This window comes from Salvelinus alpinus, chromosome 13 (assembly GCF_045679555.1).
Source record: "Salvelinus alpinus chromosome 13, SLU_Salpinus.1, whole genome shotgun sequence".
NCBI lineage: Eukaryota > Metazoa > Chordata > Actinopteri > Salmoniformes > Salmonidae > Salvelinus > Salvelinus alpinus.
The window spans coordinates 10,459,178-10,477,673 of NC_092098.1; the positions used below are offsets into that span (position 1 = coordinate 10,459,178).

Genomic DNA, 18,496 nt, shown 5'->3' on the forward strand with positions numbered 1-18,496 from the left:
GTATCTGGTTTGTTTGTAATCAGATTACATGTCATTTACTCCCCAACCCTGCATACTCTGTTCATGAGTTCTATATCCGATCCATGTATACATGCTGGACTGAGAAAATCCACAGGCAGAGATCACAGAGGGGTTAATGATGGTGAAAGATAATGATGATTTTCTCATGTTCAGACCTATCCAGTGGCGTTGTTACCTGAGAATTTGCCATTCAGGTTCTACACACAAGCGAGACAATACGCAAACAGTACAATATGCTAAGAACTCCAATACAAATTGAACAATGTCAAATGCTTCATTCATAGAACCACAAAAGACTGAGGAAAGCCTGCTCAAGGAAATAAAGAAATACTGTATTACTAGTGTTTACTTGACCAATATACAAACTCTACGGCAAAACAAACGCTGGGGCAAATACAGTTGAGACAAAGGAGTTGTGACAACTCACAAGTATAAATGTGTGGTTGAATTTTAAAACCACACTGAGTATGCAGCAGCAGGGTATGCTAACTACTGAAAGTATTATTACAAAAGTTACCACCTGCCATAACACAATTAAATACTTGTACACCCCAGTTCTCTTTCTGAAGTTTTGCATTGGTTACTTTATTTTTCTTGATTTTTAGTTGTAACCGAAATTGTCAGTCAGTTTTAACATCTTGGATTACTAGCTAATCTATCAAAAATCTAACATTTCCATGCAAAAGAAAGAAACCAAATATTTTATTCTCCAACTCATTTTAATAGCAGGTAGTCACTGCTGAACAACATAACATTTTTCCAGTGGGATAAAACAGCATTTGGTGAAATAATATCCAATAAATAAATGTAACAAAGCACCACAATAATGACCAAAGGCATGAATGTGCACTGTGTATATGGTAAGCTACATTCAATAAAACTTTCATTTTCCAGCACATGCACCAAACAGAATTTTAGACAAATTTAAAACGAAGTATGTAAAAATAAACCATTACAAGCAAGAAACCGCCAACAAAGGAGGACCCTTTTCCCTTTTAAAAACACGTTCAGACACTTCAGCCTCAATGGGCAGGGTCACACTGCCTTTTCAACATCTTGAAAAGCACCTGTAATCAAAATCACACTCAAGCCGCAGTTACAACAGAAGAGGAAAAACAATCACACAAACAGACATTCAGTTGAAACTATGGTGAGCACATATTCTATCACACAATCTGAACCCAAAAGTATGTTGGTGCTGCTTTTATAACTCAAATTTGAAAAGTAACCCAGAGGGACAGGTGCAGAAGGTGTGTGTCAATACTTGCCTGGTCCCAGATTTCTATGAGCTTTAGGCAACTCCTCAGGAGTATTGTTGCCCTTTCAAACATGTATAAGACATGTAACATGTATGGCATGACAACAATAGTCAGAGAAGTCTAAAGCTCAGACAGGTCTGGGACCAGGCTATAGTCAGAGAAGTCTAAAGCCCAGACAGGTCTGGGACCAGCTATAGAAATGCTGAGTCATCCTCTACAGTAGGTTTCAGTGTATCCAGTGGTAGCAGCCCCACAGCTCTCCCTGGAGGGCACACGCAAAAACAGCCCAACTCAAAATATCCAATTAACAGAAATACAATCTCTTGCAAGTTTAGACATTAAATTATAAAACCAACATCTAAAAAGAGTTTGAGAGTTCGACTTGGAAGGATAAAAAAAAATAAACAGTGTGAGTAGAGAATTTTTTTTCGGGGGGGGGGGTCATATCTCCCCTCAGTGCGATAGCGGATCATGGGTGGGGGGACAGTTTTCACATTCCGGCAGGCAGGGCTTGAAGGGGAGAGAGGGAGCTCTTTACTTCTTCCAGACGGTGTAGAAAACCCACCTGAGTCAGTTCGTTAAGGAGAATTCCATGCAGACAACAACAAGCAACCACACGTCTCTGTATGAATGTTCGACTATGTCTGGCTGTAAATGGCAGGAGTGTCTGATAACGGCAATACTTCTTTTTAGAAGGATACAGTTCCATATAAGAGGGCACACACACCACCTCCTTGGAAAAGTCCACAGGACATGAGAGCCTTCCAAGCTGTTCCTCATAGAGAGCCAGTGCCTCAGTCAGATTTGCACAGTTTCCCTGAGGACACACAACTCGGGGTTAAAACATGGACCACATGTGACAAAATATATGTATCATTAAAAACATCACATTATGATAAACTACTCTCATGAACAAAAAAGACCCAAGAGGCAGACGGCACGGGGGCTCCTGAGTGGTGCAGAGGTCTAAGGCACTGCATCACAATGCTAGAGGCGTAATTACAGACCCTGGTTTGATTCAAACCCTGGTTCGATTCCAGGCTGTATCTCAACCGGCCGTGATTGGGAGTCCCATAGGGCAGCGCACAATTGGCCCAGTGTCATCCGGTTTGAGGTTTGGTCGGGGTAGGCAGTCATTGTAAATAAGAATTAGTTCTTAACTGACTTGACTAGTTAGTAGAGTGACTGTATGAAGCATTCAGCTAATATGAGAAAGGCGGTTTTACCTGTGTGAAGTACTTCCCAGTAGGACGCAGTACTTTGATTGAAAGATCCAAGATAAGCTGTAGGAACTCCCATGTAGAGTCTGAGACAGAGTAAACCATCTGTCAATCAATTATGTGAGTGTGCCATATAAGCCTATTTCCTCCTATCCAAGAAACAGTTTAACATTACACTGTCCACATCCTAAATCAGATCAATTCTTTGCAGAGGTACAATGCAGTTCCTCTTTACATGAGCCATACCGGTATTCATCAATATACAGTTAGAAATTCATGTCCAAGAGAACCTCATGAGAGCATCTGTCACTCACCCTCCTCTGGCGCTGTGGAGATAGGAACTGCTGTGAGGTCATTGATGACGTAATCAAACGTCTTCCCTTCCTCAACATACTTTTTCAGAACCGGAACACAGTCTTCTACCAACACCTGGAAATACAGTCATGGTAACCCCTTGTAGTAACATAAAAGACCATACAGACTAGAGGTCGACCGATTATGATTTTTCAACGCCGATACCGATTATTGGAGGACCAAAAAAGCCGATACCGATTAATCTGCCAATTTTTTAAATGTATTTGTAATAATGACAAATTACAACAATACTGAATGAACACTTATTTTAACTTAATATAATACATCAATAAAATCAATTTAGCCTCAAATAAATAATGAAACATGTTCAATTTGGTTTAAATAATGCAAAAACAAAGTGTTGGAGAAGAAAGTAAAAGTGCAATATGTGCCATGTAAGAAAGCTAACGTTTAAGTTCCTTGCTCAGAACATGAGAACATATGAAAGCTGGTGGTTCCTTTTAACATGAGTCTTCAATATTCCCAGGTAAGAAGTTTTAGGTTGTGGTTATTATAGGAATTATAGGACTATTTCTCTCTATACCATTTGTATTTCATTAACCTTTGACTATTGGATGTTCTTATAGGCACTTTAGTATTGCCAGTGTAACAGTATAGCTTCCCGTCCCTCTCCTCGCTCCTACCTGGGCTCGAACCAGGAACACATCGACAACAGCCACCCTCGAAGCAGCGTTACCCATGCACAGCAAGGGGAACAACCACTCCAAGTCTCAGAGCGAGTGACGTTTGAAACGCTATTAGCGCGCACCCCGCTAACCATTTCACATCTGTTACACCAGCCTAATCTTGGGAGTTGATAGGCTTGAAGTCATAAACAGCGCAATGCTTGAAGCACAATGAAGAGCTGCTGGCAAAACGCACAAAAGTGCTGTTTGAATGAATGCTTATGAGCCTGCTGCTGCCTACCACCGCTCAGTCAGACTGCTCTATCAAATCATAGACTTAGTTATAACATAATAACACACAGAAATACGAGCCTTAGGTCATTAATATGGTCGAATCCGGAAACTATCATCTCTAAAACCAGACGTTTATTCTTTCAGTGAAATACGGAACCGTTACATATTTTATCTAACAGGTGGCATCAATAAGTCTAAATATTCCTGTTACATTGCACAACCTTCAATGTTGTCATAATTACGTAACTTTCTGGCAAATTAGGCGGCCCAAACTGTTGCATATACACTGACTCTGCGTGCAATGAATGCAAGAGAAGTGACACAATTTCACCTGGTTAATATTGCCTGCTAACCTGGATTTCTTTTAGCTAAATATGCAGGTTTAAAAATATATACTTCTGTGTATTGATTTTAAGAAAGGCATTGATGTTTATGGTTAGGTACACATTGGATCAACGATACGCACCGCATCGATTATATGCAACGCAAGACACGCTAGATAAACTAGTAATATCATCAACCATGTGTAGTTAACTAGTGATTATGATTGATTGATTGTGTTTTATAAGATAAGTTTAATGCTAGCTAGCAACTTACCTTGGCTTACTGCATTTGCGTAACAGGCAGGCTCCTCGTGGAGTGCAATGTAATCAGGTGGTTAGAGCGTTGGACTAGTTAACTGTAAGGTTGCAAGATTGAATCCCCCGAGCTGACAAGGTAAAAATCTGTCGTTCTGCCCCTGAACGAGGCAGTTAACCCACCGTTCCTAGGCCCTCATTGAAAATAAGAATGTGTTCTTAACTGACTTGCCTAGTTAAATAAAGATTAAGGTGTAAAAATAATATATATATATATATACAGTGGGGAGAACAAGTATTTGATACACTGCCGATTTTGCAGGTTTTCCTACTTACAAAGCATGTAGAGGTCTGTAATTTTTATCATAGGTACACTTCAACTATGAGAGACGGAATCTAAAACAAAAATCCAGAAAATCACATTGTATGATTTTTAAGTAATTAATTTGCATTTTATTGCATGACATAAGTATTTGATACATCAGAAAAGCAGAACTTAATATTTGGTACAGAAACCTTTGTTTGCAATTACAGAGATCATACGTTTCCTGTAGTTCTTGACTAGGTTTGCACACACTGCAGCAGGGATTTTGGCCCACTCCTCCCTACAGATCTTCTCCAGATCCTTCAGGTTTCGGGGCTGTCGCTGGGCAATACGGACTTTCAGCTCCCTCCAAAGATTTTCTATTGGGTTCAGGTCTGGAGACTGGCTAGGCCACTCCAGGATCTTGAGATGCTTCTTACGGAGCCACTCCTTAGTTGCCATGGCTGTGTGCTTCGTGTCGTTGTCATGCTGGAAGACCCAGCCACGACCCATCTTCAATGCTCTTACTGAGGGAAGGAGGTTGTTGGCCAAGATCTCGCGATACATGGCCCCATCCATCCTCCCCTCAATACGGTGCAGTCGTCCTGTCCCCTTTGCAGAAAAGCATCCCCAAAGAATGATGTTTCCACCTCCATGCTTCACGGTTGGGATGGTGTTCTTGGGGTTGTACTCATACTTCTTCTTCCTCCAAACACGGCGAGTGGAGTTAGACCAAAAAGCTCTATTTTTGTCTCATCAGACCACATGACCTTCTCCCATTCCTCCTCTGGATCATCCAGATGGTCATTGGCAAACTTCAGACAGGCCTGGACATGCACTGGCTTAAGCAGGGGGACCTTGCGTGCGCTGCAGGATTTTAATCCATGACGGCGTAGTGTGTTACTAATGGTTTTCTTTGAGACTGTGGTCCCAGCTCTCTTCAGGTCATTGACCAGGTCCTGCCGTGTAGTTCTGGGCTGATCCCTCACCTTCCTCATGATCATTGATGCCCCACGAGGTGAAATCTTGCATGGAGCCCCAGACCGAGGGTGATTGACCGTCATCTTGAACTTCTTCCATTTTCTAATAATTGCGCCAACAGTTGTTTCCTTCTCACCAAGCTGCTTGCTTATTGTCCTGTAGCCCATCCCAGCCTTGTGCAGGTCTACAATTTTATCCCTGATGTCCTTACACAGCTCTCTGGTCTTGGCCATTGTGGAGAGGTTGGAATCTGTTTGATTGTGTGTGGACAGGTGTCTTTTATACAGGTAACGAGTTCAAACAGGTGCAGTTAATACAGGTAATGAGTGGAGAACAGGAGGGCTTCTTAAAGAAAAACTAACAGGTCTGTGAGAGCCGGAATTCTTACTGGTTGGTAGGTGATCAAATACTTATGTCATGCAATAAAATGCAAATTAATTATTTAAAAATCATACAATGTGATTTTCTGGATTTTTGTTTTAGATTCCGTCTCTCACAGTTGAAGTGTACCTATGATAAAAATTACAGACCTCTACATGCTTTGTAAGTAGGAAAACCTGCAAAATCGGCAGTGTATCAAATACTTGTTCTCCCCACTGTATATATATATAAATAATAAATCTGCCAAATCGCTGTCCAAAAATACAGATTTCCGATTGTTATGAAAACTTGAAATCGGCCCTAATTAAATCGGCCATTCCGATTAATCGGTCGACCTCTAATACAGACCGGTTCAACCCTTTCAAGAGTAGTGGGCAAATGACAAATGTTCCATCTCTACTAAGGAAAAGTGCAATGGACAGCACTGTAATCCTCACCTGGTAACAGTCTCCCTTCAGGTTGTCCAGAACACTCCCACATGCCTTCCTCATGTGCGTCCTGCACCCATCAATCACCATTTGGTCGATGTAGAGACTTTGTCAAGGCATTACAAACCAGGCACAGATCACAGACCAGATAGTCCTACCGGGTTATGTCTAAAAACAACGCTCAAAGGTTAGTGTTAACATATTGCTTCAGGGATTTGCACCACAACTATTTAACTGGGTACAGAGAGAAGTGACAGATAGCGTCCTGAAAGGATATCTCCACCATGGTGATCATCTTTGGCTTGAGTTTGACGGCCTCAGCGAGGATTCCTCCATCACCACCTCCTAAGATCAGCACCTCCTTCCCTGCATAGTTCTCTTTCCCTCTGCCCATGATGGCCTGGGTGTAGGGCAGGTCACTCTCTGACAGATCTGCCATATAATTACATTACAATATTATTAGATATGCCATTACTGAAACCCAGTCAAATGTTAATCTTACTAGATTCAGATTTCAAATCATGAAAAATTACAATAGTGACCTCAATTACAGTAAATAACAATTATAAAAGTAAATATAAATTAATGAGTGAGCAGTAAGTGATGGAATAATTATCAAAAATGATATCTTAAAAGGGATAGTTCACACAAATATCACATTAGTTTCCTTACCTTGTATGCAGTCTATGGACAAGGTAAGACATGCTTTGGTTTGATTCGATTTTCCTGGCACGGTTTTCAAATGCTAATGTTTTAGTATTTGTGGCACAAATCCCATTTAAGTCATGCATTTCTCACACATCAAGTCCAATTAATCAGAAAGTATGTCAAATGTATTGTGAAGCTCAACAAAAATCATGTATAGATGATGAGAACAAGATGTGCGGAAAAACACTAATATCGGTACCATGACTTAAATGGGATGTACCACAATCGCTAAAACGAGAGCATTTGGAAACAGTGCCCGGGATACCAAACCAAAGCATGGATTGGTGTCATACCTCGTCCATAGACTGCTTACAGAGTAAGGAAACCAATATGTAATTTTAGTGAACTAACCCGTTAAATCACAGCCTGTAGGAATCAAAGTACAGAGTTGAGTGGTTGGAAATCCCGCTCATCGCTTACGTAGCGGTGTTTGCGCACCGGCACTCCACATCCTTTCCAACCGCTCCGTTAAAAACCGCACCAAACTCAAATGGTTTTTAAAACTGCCGCTCCAAATTTGCTCCATTCATTAAAATCACAATTTAACCAACATCCATCTATTTTTGTGTCTACCTGGACCTATAATATGGTTTTGAAGTATTAAAACCAAACTTGATGATTTCAATGAAATCATATGGGCTACATGTCGTATTAAACATATAAACACTAAATAGGACAGGATCCAGACAGGGATCCTAATAAGGAACAATATATTATTAGCCTATTATTTCAGGGCTTACAAATACATAAATGGCCTACAAATACATAAATTGTGAAGCATTTGCGAGTTCGACACACTAGGCTGGCAGGGACATTACAGCGTTCAGCATTTAAACATTGTATTAAATCATTAGTCTATAAATTGCGCATATAGGCTGTGACTTACTTAGAATAAAAAAAATAAAAAATCTATGAAAAATGCCTTATTAGGCTCAGTCTAGTGTCTTTGAATTTTGAAACACGAGTTTGGTCAGAGTCTGTGACTTCAAGCTCATGCGATGGTGCCTGGAGAGCAGGCCAGCAGTGGAGAATACCCTCTCCACACTTGCAGAACCACCGGGGATGCTAAACACCCTTCGAGGCCCTCTTGCCAGGCAGGACAGGGATGCAGAGTTTTATTTAGGTAGGCCTAAAAGTTTTTTAGGCAAAATAACCCTAACAAAACAGAAAGCTCCTTGAAAGAGGTAATATGCCAGGCCTATTGGGCCAACAATGATAGCCTATCATATAGATAATAGAACGAAAATTAACAAACCTTAAAGAGATCTGATTTTAGAAAATGTGTTTCACACACTTAGCTAGCTACCTACCTCCTTCCTTCCTCATGTGCACGTAGTAAGTACACCCTCATGCTTTCGGGATATGGCTTTTCAGATTCCACAATGATTATTTAGTTGTGGACACTACATCACCGCACTGCCTCTCTTGCTCTTGGTCCTCCTCATCTTTGTAAGTCACCTTGATTTTGCACCTGTGTGTTTAATCTGTTTCTTCATGAAAATATTTAGTGAACTCCATGACAGTAGCTAAAGCAAGGGGCTATAGCAGCACACAAGTAGCCTACAAATGCATGCTGGGCCAGGCATGCCCTCAGCGAAATTGGAGCGGACAAGAAGGCTGATGGGAAACTAGCTCCGTGCTCCAATCATATTGGACACGCTCACATACTCTGGTAGAAATGTTATATTTTACTTACTAACATCCCCATTGAGAATCAGGATATTGCCAAACTGCTGTGAGTGCAAGATCTTTATGTTCTGGTATGCAGAGTCCTCATCGTATACAACCCGATCAATGTCATACTCCACCAGTCTGCCATCGGCTGTGGGCCAGTATCGATCAACAGCTGCACCTCGTGTCAGAGCTGGGAGCCTGGGGAAGGGGGGGGGGAATAGTCGATAATCATGTTCATGGTAACAGGGTAATCACGTCACACTACAGCTTGTGTAGCTCTCCAGTCATCACACAACAAGGCCACTACAGTATGATCATCCACCACTCAGGGCTTACCTCTTGACCCTCCTAATGTTTCCATGTAGGAGACTTTTTAGCTTCTTTTCCAGTGCATTCAAAAGCTGAGAGAAAAACAGAAAAATCGTATTTATTATGTTGCATATCCCAATGTTACATGAAGCAAAATATCCTAAATGTCAAAACAGTCCAAAGGCCTATGGTCAAGTGTTGCTGTAACGAACTCATGGAAAGGTGTCTTACTAAGGGCATTCTGAAGGTCTGTTAAATAGTATATATTTTGTTTTTATATTTCCGTTATAGTGATTGGATATTAGCAGGTCCAGTGCAAAGACAATTGTTTTTCCTCTCGTCACCTACATTATCTACTTGTGCAATGTTATCTCCTTCACAACACTGCAGATCAACGGTAACCAGACCTTGGGAGTGCACACGCAGAATAACCAACCTGAAAAGAGAGACAAAAAAGAAGCGCAGAGTTAAAGTGAGGGGGAGAATAGCATTGATTCTAGGCTATAACTTCTCACTCACTTCTCTCCTTAAACCTAGAGCTCATGATTAGCAGATATCCTATAGGCTACGGCTGTGGAATGATACAGGTTGTGACCTATTACTGACCTAACCTTTCTGAAAGCCCAGTGGAGAGCCAGGGGCAGCTGAAGGTTGAGCATTTTTTATCCAAAATGGTGTGTTGTGCTGCTGCGGGCAGCCATATTCATGCAGGCTTAGGCCCACACAATGCCTCACCAGCTGTGTTTACCACTCACCAAACAAAACAGGAAGCACCAAAGCCCTTTGATCCGATACACAAAGCCACTAAAGGGCCATGCGTTCAACTGAACGAAAGCCATTGTTGTACCAATGATACACTTAACTGGCCAATCAATGGTCTTCCTAAAGGGTGTCTGACCACTGTAACACACCTGGTGTTTTCATTGGACAGTCTGGGTATTGGTAAAAAGAACTGGGATTTTACAAATTCCTCACACACATTAAATATTTCTCAATTACAACATTTTGTGCAGCCTGTATAGCCTTCCCTTTCATCCCGACTAACCGTGACAGATAACTGCTGTTAGAGTATTTGCTGAGGGAATATTACACTGTTGAGCTAACTACATTGTTTGGAATTTCTGAATTTAAATGTTGTGATGATCTAAGAGGTTATCTACCAATACAGTCATTTCCACGTAAAAAGGACCCATGAGCACCAACCAGGGAAGTTTATAGGAGCAGATCACATTTGGTGTCAATTGAAAAGAGTCAATATTTTGGGGAAATTAAGGCATTGATACGTTTTTCAACCATTTTCCATCGTAAAAATAAGGAATAAGCAAAGGCTTTGATTTCTGGTCACACAGATGGAAAATGGTTCTTAAAAAACATTACTAGAAAAAGTCCTAAGGTATTAGAAATACATTAAAACACAATGTTGAAGTCCCCTGCCAACTAATATCAACATTTATATTTAGTTTTACAGAAATTATTTACTTTCTGTAAAAGCTTATGAAATTGTAATTCCGTTACCAACATCTTTATATTTTTGAATTTCTCTACCTCGTGAGGAAGTTCACAGAAGTTAAAAAATAAAGACAGTCGCACTCTATATTTAAACTCACAGTAATTTATTGGGTAATGCACCAACGTTTCAGCATCACTATGCCTTCTTTAAGGTCTGAAAAAGGCATGATGCCGAATATAGAATATAGAATGTGCAACTATTTTTATAGCTCACAGTTTATTCGCTGTTAGCACCTCTACACAAAATATGTTCTATTGGTGTGCATGCTTATTATAGAGGTTCACAGAAGTAACAAGTAAAAGTTGACCTACCAATTAGTTAGTGTTTTTACTGATAACAATTTTGTTTACAAATAAGTGAATAAAATGCGCCACTGTTACCAAATCAGGCACACCACGTAATTTCAATATGGAAATTTGGGTAATATTTGGTTGAGAAATTTATCAACGAGATTTCAGTCTTTATTCACCCATTCAAAAAGACAGCCAGAAGTTTGTTGAATGCCCAATGTGTTATCACTATGGTTTCAACCATCTAAAAGCACAACCAAATTCAAATGGAAAAACAATGTCTGATTTTTTGTTTAGTTGTCATCTAAATGCATTATCACTGTGCTTTCAACCATTTAAAAGCACAACAAAGTTCAAATGGGATTATTATATATTAAATGGGAATACAAATGTCAGATATTTTGTATTTACAGTTGCAGTCGGAAGTTTACATACACTTAGGTTGGAGTCATTAAAACTTGTTTTTCAACCACTCCACAAATGTATTGTTAACAAACTATAGTTTTGGCAAGTCGGTTAGGACATCTACTTTGTGCATGACACAAGTAATTTTTCCAACTATTGTTTACAGACAGATTATTTCACTTATAAATTCACTGTATCACAATTCCAGTGGGTCAGAAGTTTACATACACTAAGTTGACTGTGCCTTGACACAGCTTGGAAAATTCCAGAAAATTATGTCATGGCTTTAGAAGCTTCTGATAGGCTAATTGGCATCAATTGAGTCAATTGGAGGTGTACCTGTGGATGTATTTCAAGGCCTACCTTCAAACTCCGTGTCTCTGCATGACAACATTGGGAAAATCTAAAGAAATTAGCCAAGACCTAAAAAAATAAATAATTGTAGACCTCCACAAGTCTGGTTCATCCTTGGGAGGAATTTCCAAACACCTGAAGATACCATGTTCTCTGTACAAACAATAGTACGCAAGTATAAGCACCATAGGACCACGCAGCCGTCATACCACTCAGGAAGGAGACGCGTTCTGTCTCCTAGAGATGAACATACTTTGGTGCGAAAAGTGCAAATCAATCCCAGAACAACAGCAAAGGACCTTGTGAAGATGCTGGATGAAACAGGTACAAAAGTATCTATAGCCACAGTAAAACGAGTCCTGTATCGACATAACCTGAAAGGCCGCTCAGCAAGGAAGAAGCCACTGCTCCAAAACCGCCATAAAAAAGCCAGACTACGGTTTGCAACTGCACATGGGCACAAAGATCTTACTTTTGAGAAATGTCCTCTGGTCTGATGAAACAAAAATAGAACTGTTTGGTCATAATGACCATCGTTATGTTTGGAGGAAAAAGGGGGAGGCTTGCAAGCCGAAGTACACCATCCCAACCGTGAAGCACGGGGGTGGCAGCATCATGTTGTGGGGGTTCTTTGCTACAGGAGGGCATGGTGCACTTCACAAAACAGATGGCATCATGAGGCAGGAAAACTATGTGGATATATTGAAGCAACATCTCAAGACATCAGTCAGGAAGTTTAAGCTTGGTCGCATACTTCCACAGTTATGGCAAAATGGCTAAAGGACAACAAAGTCAAGGTATTGGAGTGGCCATCACAAAGCCCTGACCTCAATCCTATGGAACATTTGGGGGCAGAACTGAAAAAGTGTGTGCGAGCAAGGAGGCCTACAAACCTGACTCAGTTACACCAGCTCTGTCAGGAGGAATGGGAAGCTTATTGTGGGAAGCTTGTGGAAGGCTACCCAAAACGTTTGACCCAAGTTCAACAATTTAAAGGCAATGCTACCAAATACTAATTGAGTGTATGTAAACATCTGACCCACTGGGAATGTGATGAAAGAAATAAAAGCTGAAATAACTCTATTTGACGAATGTGAAATGTCAGAATAATAGTAAAGTGGTGATCCTAAATGACCTAAGACAGGGAATTTTTACTAGGATTAAATGTCAGGAATTGTGGAAAAACTGAGTTTAAATGTATTTGGCTAAGGTGTATGTAAACTTCCGACTTCAACTGTATACATCAACTTAATGAGTTATCACTGTGCTTCAGCTAATAGCACAACCAAGATTCCGCGCAGAATATGATTGCATAGGAAGACATGTATAGTTACAGTAAGCTAACCTCAATGTGGACATGGATGCATTACTCATTTTTAAAGGTTGAATAAATACTGTTACATTCAGGGGTGAAAGTGCATTTCATGTCTTACCGGTATGGGACCAACTATATACAGTCATAGATTTACATAAGGAACACATTAATTTATGGCGTTTGTGTCCGATTGTCAAACAATCACTTCAAAAGCCCCTCCTGCTGGCTAGCCATGCACGTTTGTCCACTCACAAAATATTTCCAGCATCTCAAAAGTGCACCCGCAATTTGATGAATGGAAAGAGAAATATGTTACAAAACATCTAATAGTGTAATGACATTCGGCAATTGTCATTAGGCTCACTGTGCTTGTAGTATGAATTGGTGCATTCACTGCTGTAAGCTACACATGCACGTCTCAATCTCGGCCACTTATCTCCGCCTTACTGTATAACAAAAGTATTATTGAATTCAGTTTGGTTGACAAACACAACCAAAAATCAACATTTAAAGGATATGTAATGCTTGGATAGTTTCATCTGAGCTACTGGCTTACTCCTCATTTGTATTAAAGTTAAAGAATAGGACTAAATCAAACTTTATTTAAAGCTACAATATGTAACTTTTGGGTGGACTCGACCAAATTCACATAGAAAATATAGTTATAGATCTGTCACTCATTGAAAGCAAGCCTAAGAAGCAGCAGATCTATTTCTATGCTTCCCATTCTTCAGTTTTGTACACCAGCTTCAAACAGATGAAAATACAATATTTTTGGTTATGTAAAATATGTTTCACAGCAGTTTAGATGGTACACGTTTCAAGTTCCTTCGGCGTACACATCACTGACAAACTGAAATGGTCCACCCACACAGACAGTGTGGTGAAGAAGGCGCAACAGTGCCTCTTCAACATCAGGAGGCTGAAGTAATTTGGCTTGGCACCTAAAACCCTCACAAACTTTTACAGATGCACAATTGAGAGCATCCTATCGGGCTGCATCACTGCTTGGTCACAGCAACTGCACCGCCCGCAACCGCAGGGCTCTCCAGAGGGTAGTGAGGTCTGCACAACGCATCACCGGGGGCAAACTACCTTCCCTCCAGGACACATACAGCACCCAATGTCAAAGGAAGGCCAAAAAGATCATTAAGAACAACAACCACCTGAGCCACTGCCCGTTCACCCCGCTATCATCCAGAAGGCGAGGTCAGTACAGGTGCATCAAACAGCTTCCATCTCAAGGCCATCAGACTGTTAAATAGCCATGACTAGCACAGAGGCTGCTGCCTATATACATAGACTTGAAATCACTGGCCACTTTAATAAAACGGAGAAAACTAGTCACTTTTTTTCCATTTTTTTACCCATATCTTGCATTACTCATCTCATATGTATATACTGTATCTTAGTCTATGCCGCTCTGACATTGCTCGTCCATATATTTATATATTCTTAATAACATTCCTTTACTTAGATGTGTGTATTGGGGTGTTGTGAAATTGTTAGATATTACTGCACTGTCGGAGCTAGAAACACAAGCATTTCGCTACACCCGCAATAACATCTGCTAAACACTTGTATGTGACAAATAACATTTGACTTGATTTACAATGATTCCCTACACAATGACTGCTTGTTTTGTCACACAAACTGAAATTAGGCGAACTATTCACATTTTTTAAGCCTTGAGACATGGATTGTGCATGTTCTCCATTCTGAGTTTGAATGGGCAAAACAGAATTAAGTGCGTTTGAACGGGGTATGTTAGTAAGAGCCTGGCGCACCGGTTTGTGTAAAAGAACTGCAACGCTGCTGGGTTTTTCATGCGCAACAGTCTCCTGTGTGTATCAACAATGGTCCACCACCCAAAGGACATCCAGCCAACTTCACACAATTGTGGGAAGCATTGGAGTCTACATGAGCCAGCATCCCTGTGGAACACTTTCAACACCTTGTAGAGTCCATGCCCTGAGAAATTGAGGTTGTTCTGAGGGCCAAAGGGGGCCCACTCTGGTCTTGGCATGTGTATTCCAGTCAACAGCTCGCAGATACAGTGCGGGTAGGCTACCTACACGAGATTACAAAATGGACAATTGAGCTAAATTTTATTTTGTCACACGGCAGTCAAGCATCGATCATCACGTCACCAGAATAAGACCCTCAATATTTATTGGAAAGAAGCGTCAAGCTCATCATCATGCACGTTTACCACCCTGCCAAGTTCATTATAACTTATTTCATCTGTAGCCTAATGAACTGCACGCTTTCCCGAGTCGTAGTGGTTGGACCACACAACATATTTTTTGCGTGACTCCAAATTTACTTCAATATGATGGTTGTTATTTCAATATTTGTGCATTAAAAAAGGCGCCTCCACCTCCATTTCTTACATAATTAATTTCAGGCACAAAAATAACCTACCCTGTCTAGCGTATTTTGTTTTGTCGACATTTGGAAAGTTTACCGACAAATTTGCTGTTTCCATCAGGCCTGTCGTGACATTCTTTTATCAAACATGTACTTTACTTGTGTAAAAAAGGTTGGATGGAAATGTGATTATAGAAATATAATTATTTATATTAGGAAGCAATGGAAAGCAACATCGTTCTAGTTTGGAACAATCTGTTGACTGCATTTGACCTAACAGAACAGCATGCAAACTTATGGTGAATCTAAGCAGCCGCAAGAGAAGAGAGGGTACAGATCTTTGGTGGCGAAGCTCATTAGAATAATAGCCCGTGTGTAGAATAATATCCAAACATGCAAAGGCGCATAATAAAATGTTATACCTTTTGTAACCTATTCATGAAGAGAATGACATTTATAATTAGGCCTTTTTGTATAGTACAGATCAAGGACACATGATGTCATTCTGTTGCTGGGTGTTGACCTTCTTCTATTCACTTACTGTAGTTCAATAACCAAAATAGATTTTTTTCAAACTCAAGGTGTCACGTCATTCATTCTGCAGACATCTTTGAATCTCAATTCGGAGTTGATATTTAACCAAGTTTTGGAAAAATGCAGTCAAAAAACTGAGGGAGATTTTACTGTCATTCTGTTACCAAACTTTGCATCTGCACCTCAAGAAAATGTGTTTCAGCAACATTTTCAGTGGCAATTGTTAAAAGTAGACTTTTGCATATACATAGGGGTATGGTTTGTTAAACTTTGCAATCAATATTTTTTGTTTGGCAAACATTTTAAAGTGAAAAAGAGTCTGTGTCTGGGTGTCTGTGTCACATGGAAATGCCCATACATGAACTAGTGGCACCCTGCCCTACAGAGTGCCTAAAAAAAGTTTGAATACATCCCCATTGACTGTCTCCTGTGCTTTTTTATGTCTTATTATTATTATTATAGCACTTTGACTTTTTGAAAAAATATATATATATTTATTCAACAAAATATATTGATTGTGACATAAATAATGACGGTGTTGATTGAACTGGTGCCTACCTGCCATTCTTGCCAATGAAGGTAGCAAGGTATCCATGTCCCTCAGTGTCATGGACAGTCTCTGTCATTTCCTGCTCTTGAAATATAGACTGCAGCCCACGCACAGTCGAAGGACAGTCAGCTAAACAGAAAAGGAGAGGGGTATATATAGTGAGAACACAGTTATGACCACAACCAACCCCCTCATCAAATTCCTCTTCCAGACAGAATCACCATTAAATGGCCCATTCTCCCAGAGGGCAGTCCCAGACTCATTTCTGCCTAGCCTGATTGATGACTGAACTGGACGGGAGAAGTAGGCTATAGCTCAGACATCTCGGTGTTTCATAGTGTGAGTAGGCCTGCTAGGTAGGGGATTAGCCCTGGGAGCCTCTTCCAACCCCAACTAAACAGAATGTGTCAGGTGTGTTCGAGAGGGCCAATGACTGCAGTCCCTGTGCAGGTTTAAGTAGGTGTCATCTTCCTAGGTAAATAAGAATGGGTTTCTTACTGCACACACCGGAACTGTACCTTGTAACAACCACCTATAATAGTTGGCGAAAATTACAAATAATACTCTTGATAACTAGCTAACTGCTGTATGTTCTTATCTTGACTGAGTGTGCACCATACAGGCAGACCATACAGTTAGTTGAAAGTGCTATGCAGCACAATGCAAAGAAAATGATGGCAGTAGCCTAATTTAACTATTTTACAGTGAATGGCTATGGATATCATACCGATTATTGGCCACTGGGACCTTGAGGCTAGCCATCAATAAAGCACATCAATAAACATGGTCACCATTGTTTAGCTAGTCGCAGTTTGACTGTCTGTCCAGTCACGCAGACAGGCGCAGCAGCAGACACATGGCTTTGCTAATCTAGTTAGCTTGCTAGCAACTGCACGAAAGGTCATATTACCCGTTTGCCTGTCAATCTGCTGGCAACCAGTGACTTGGAATTATGCTACCTAGCTAGCTATCAAGATAGCGGATGCCATTTAGCTAGACATATTCTTACTCAGTTTTAACGAGTTATGTCCTCGGAGAACCCCACCCCCACCCCACTAATCGTGCATAGCTAGCTAACTAGCTATATTATGCAAGTATATTGGACAGACTGCGCGTATTGCCAACGATTAGCTAGCTAACGTACAGTAGTTAGCTAGCTAGATGCGGAAAGACAACGGCCCATGTCCTGTAGTGCAACCTGGTCTCAGAGCATTTCGTGCTGAAACCGTTCGTAGTGTAGCGAATGCCCGTGTGTGCAATTTACCTGGCGCTGAGAGGTTGAAGTCGAGGGTGTAATGTCGCAGTGCCATGACTGGGTACAGCCGTCAGCCATGCCTGGAGTAGGCAGCCGGTGTGAAAACGGAGTTTGCCTGTGGAGACTGAAGGAGGAACCGTGGGGCCGTGCTCGTACTGCCAGTACCACTGCTGCTGCTTGAGTGAGAGGGTTTTCTAGAACGCAGACTGGTCTGTTTGTGGGTTCGCAGGGGGATGGTCCGATGACTCTGTGGCTAGTCTACCTCGTGCTTTGTTCAGACTAGGTCTACAGTAGGCTTCCTGTGAGCTGGGCAGAGAGAGAGACCTGTTCCCAAACTAACTTTTTTTTTTTCTTTCTTGAGATTAAAGGCCCAGTGCAGTCAAGAAGGTTATATATATATATATTTTCACACTGAGGTTGGAATACTATGAAATTGCAAAAATTATGATAATTTCCTTCTAGTGTTTGAAAAGAACACCTGAAATGTCAGCCTGTTTTGGTGGGAAGGAGTTTTGGCCTGCCTGGTGACATCATCAGGCAGTAAACTAGTTAATAGACCAATAAGAAAGAGATCTGCCAATAACAGCTAGTTTTATTTTTCCCTTCCCCACTCAGACCACTGCCAGACAGTCCTAGAACAATTATTGCTTAAGAAATTGCTCTTTGCTAAGAAGCTATTTTTGTTTATTGGGGAGAATTTTAATGGAAAACAATCACTGTAAGGTACTCAACTGTTACCAGAAATTATTTGATATTGAGATAAAAATGTCTGCATT

The 18,496-nt window shown here is 40.7% G+C and overlaps 1 protein-coding gene across 1 annotated transcript; it reads right to left on the bottom strand.

Moving 5' to 3' along the window:
* Window positions 1–721: 721 nt before the first annotated feature.
* Window positions 722–18,239, bottom strand: sms (spermine synthase). Its single transcript, XM_071337830.1, has 11 exons — window positions 17,730–18,239; window positions 16,474–16,594; window positions 9,486–9,573; window positions 9,165–9,229; window positions 8,851–9,026; window positions 6,722–6,878; window positions 6,456–6,543; window positions 2,815–2,929; window positions 2,507–2,586; window positions 1,982–2,097; window positions 722–1,845 (listed from the first exon to the last, which is right to left on the bottom strand). The coding sequence occupies exons 1-11, from the start codon at window positions 17,773–17,775 to the stop codon at window positions 1,815–1,817; spliced, it is 1,083 nt and encodes a 360-aa protein (XP_071193931.1). The 5' UTR covers window positions 17,776–18,239; the 3' UTR covers window positions 722–1,814.
* Between the last annotated feature and the right edge of the window lie 257 nt (window positions 18,240–18,496).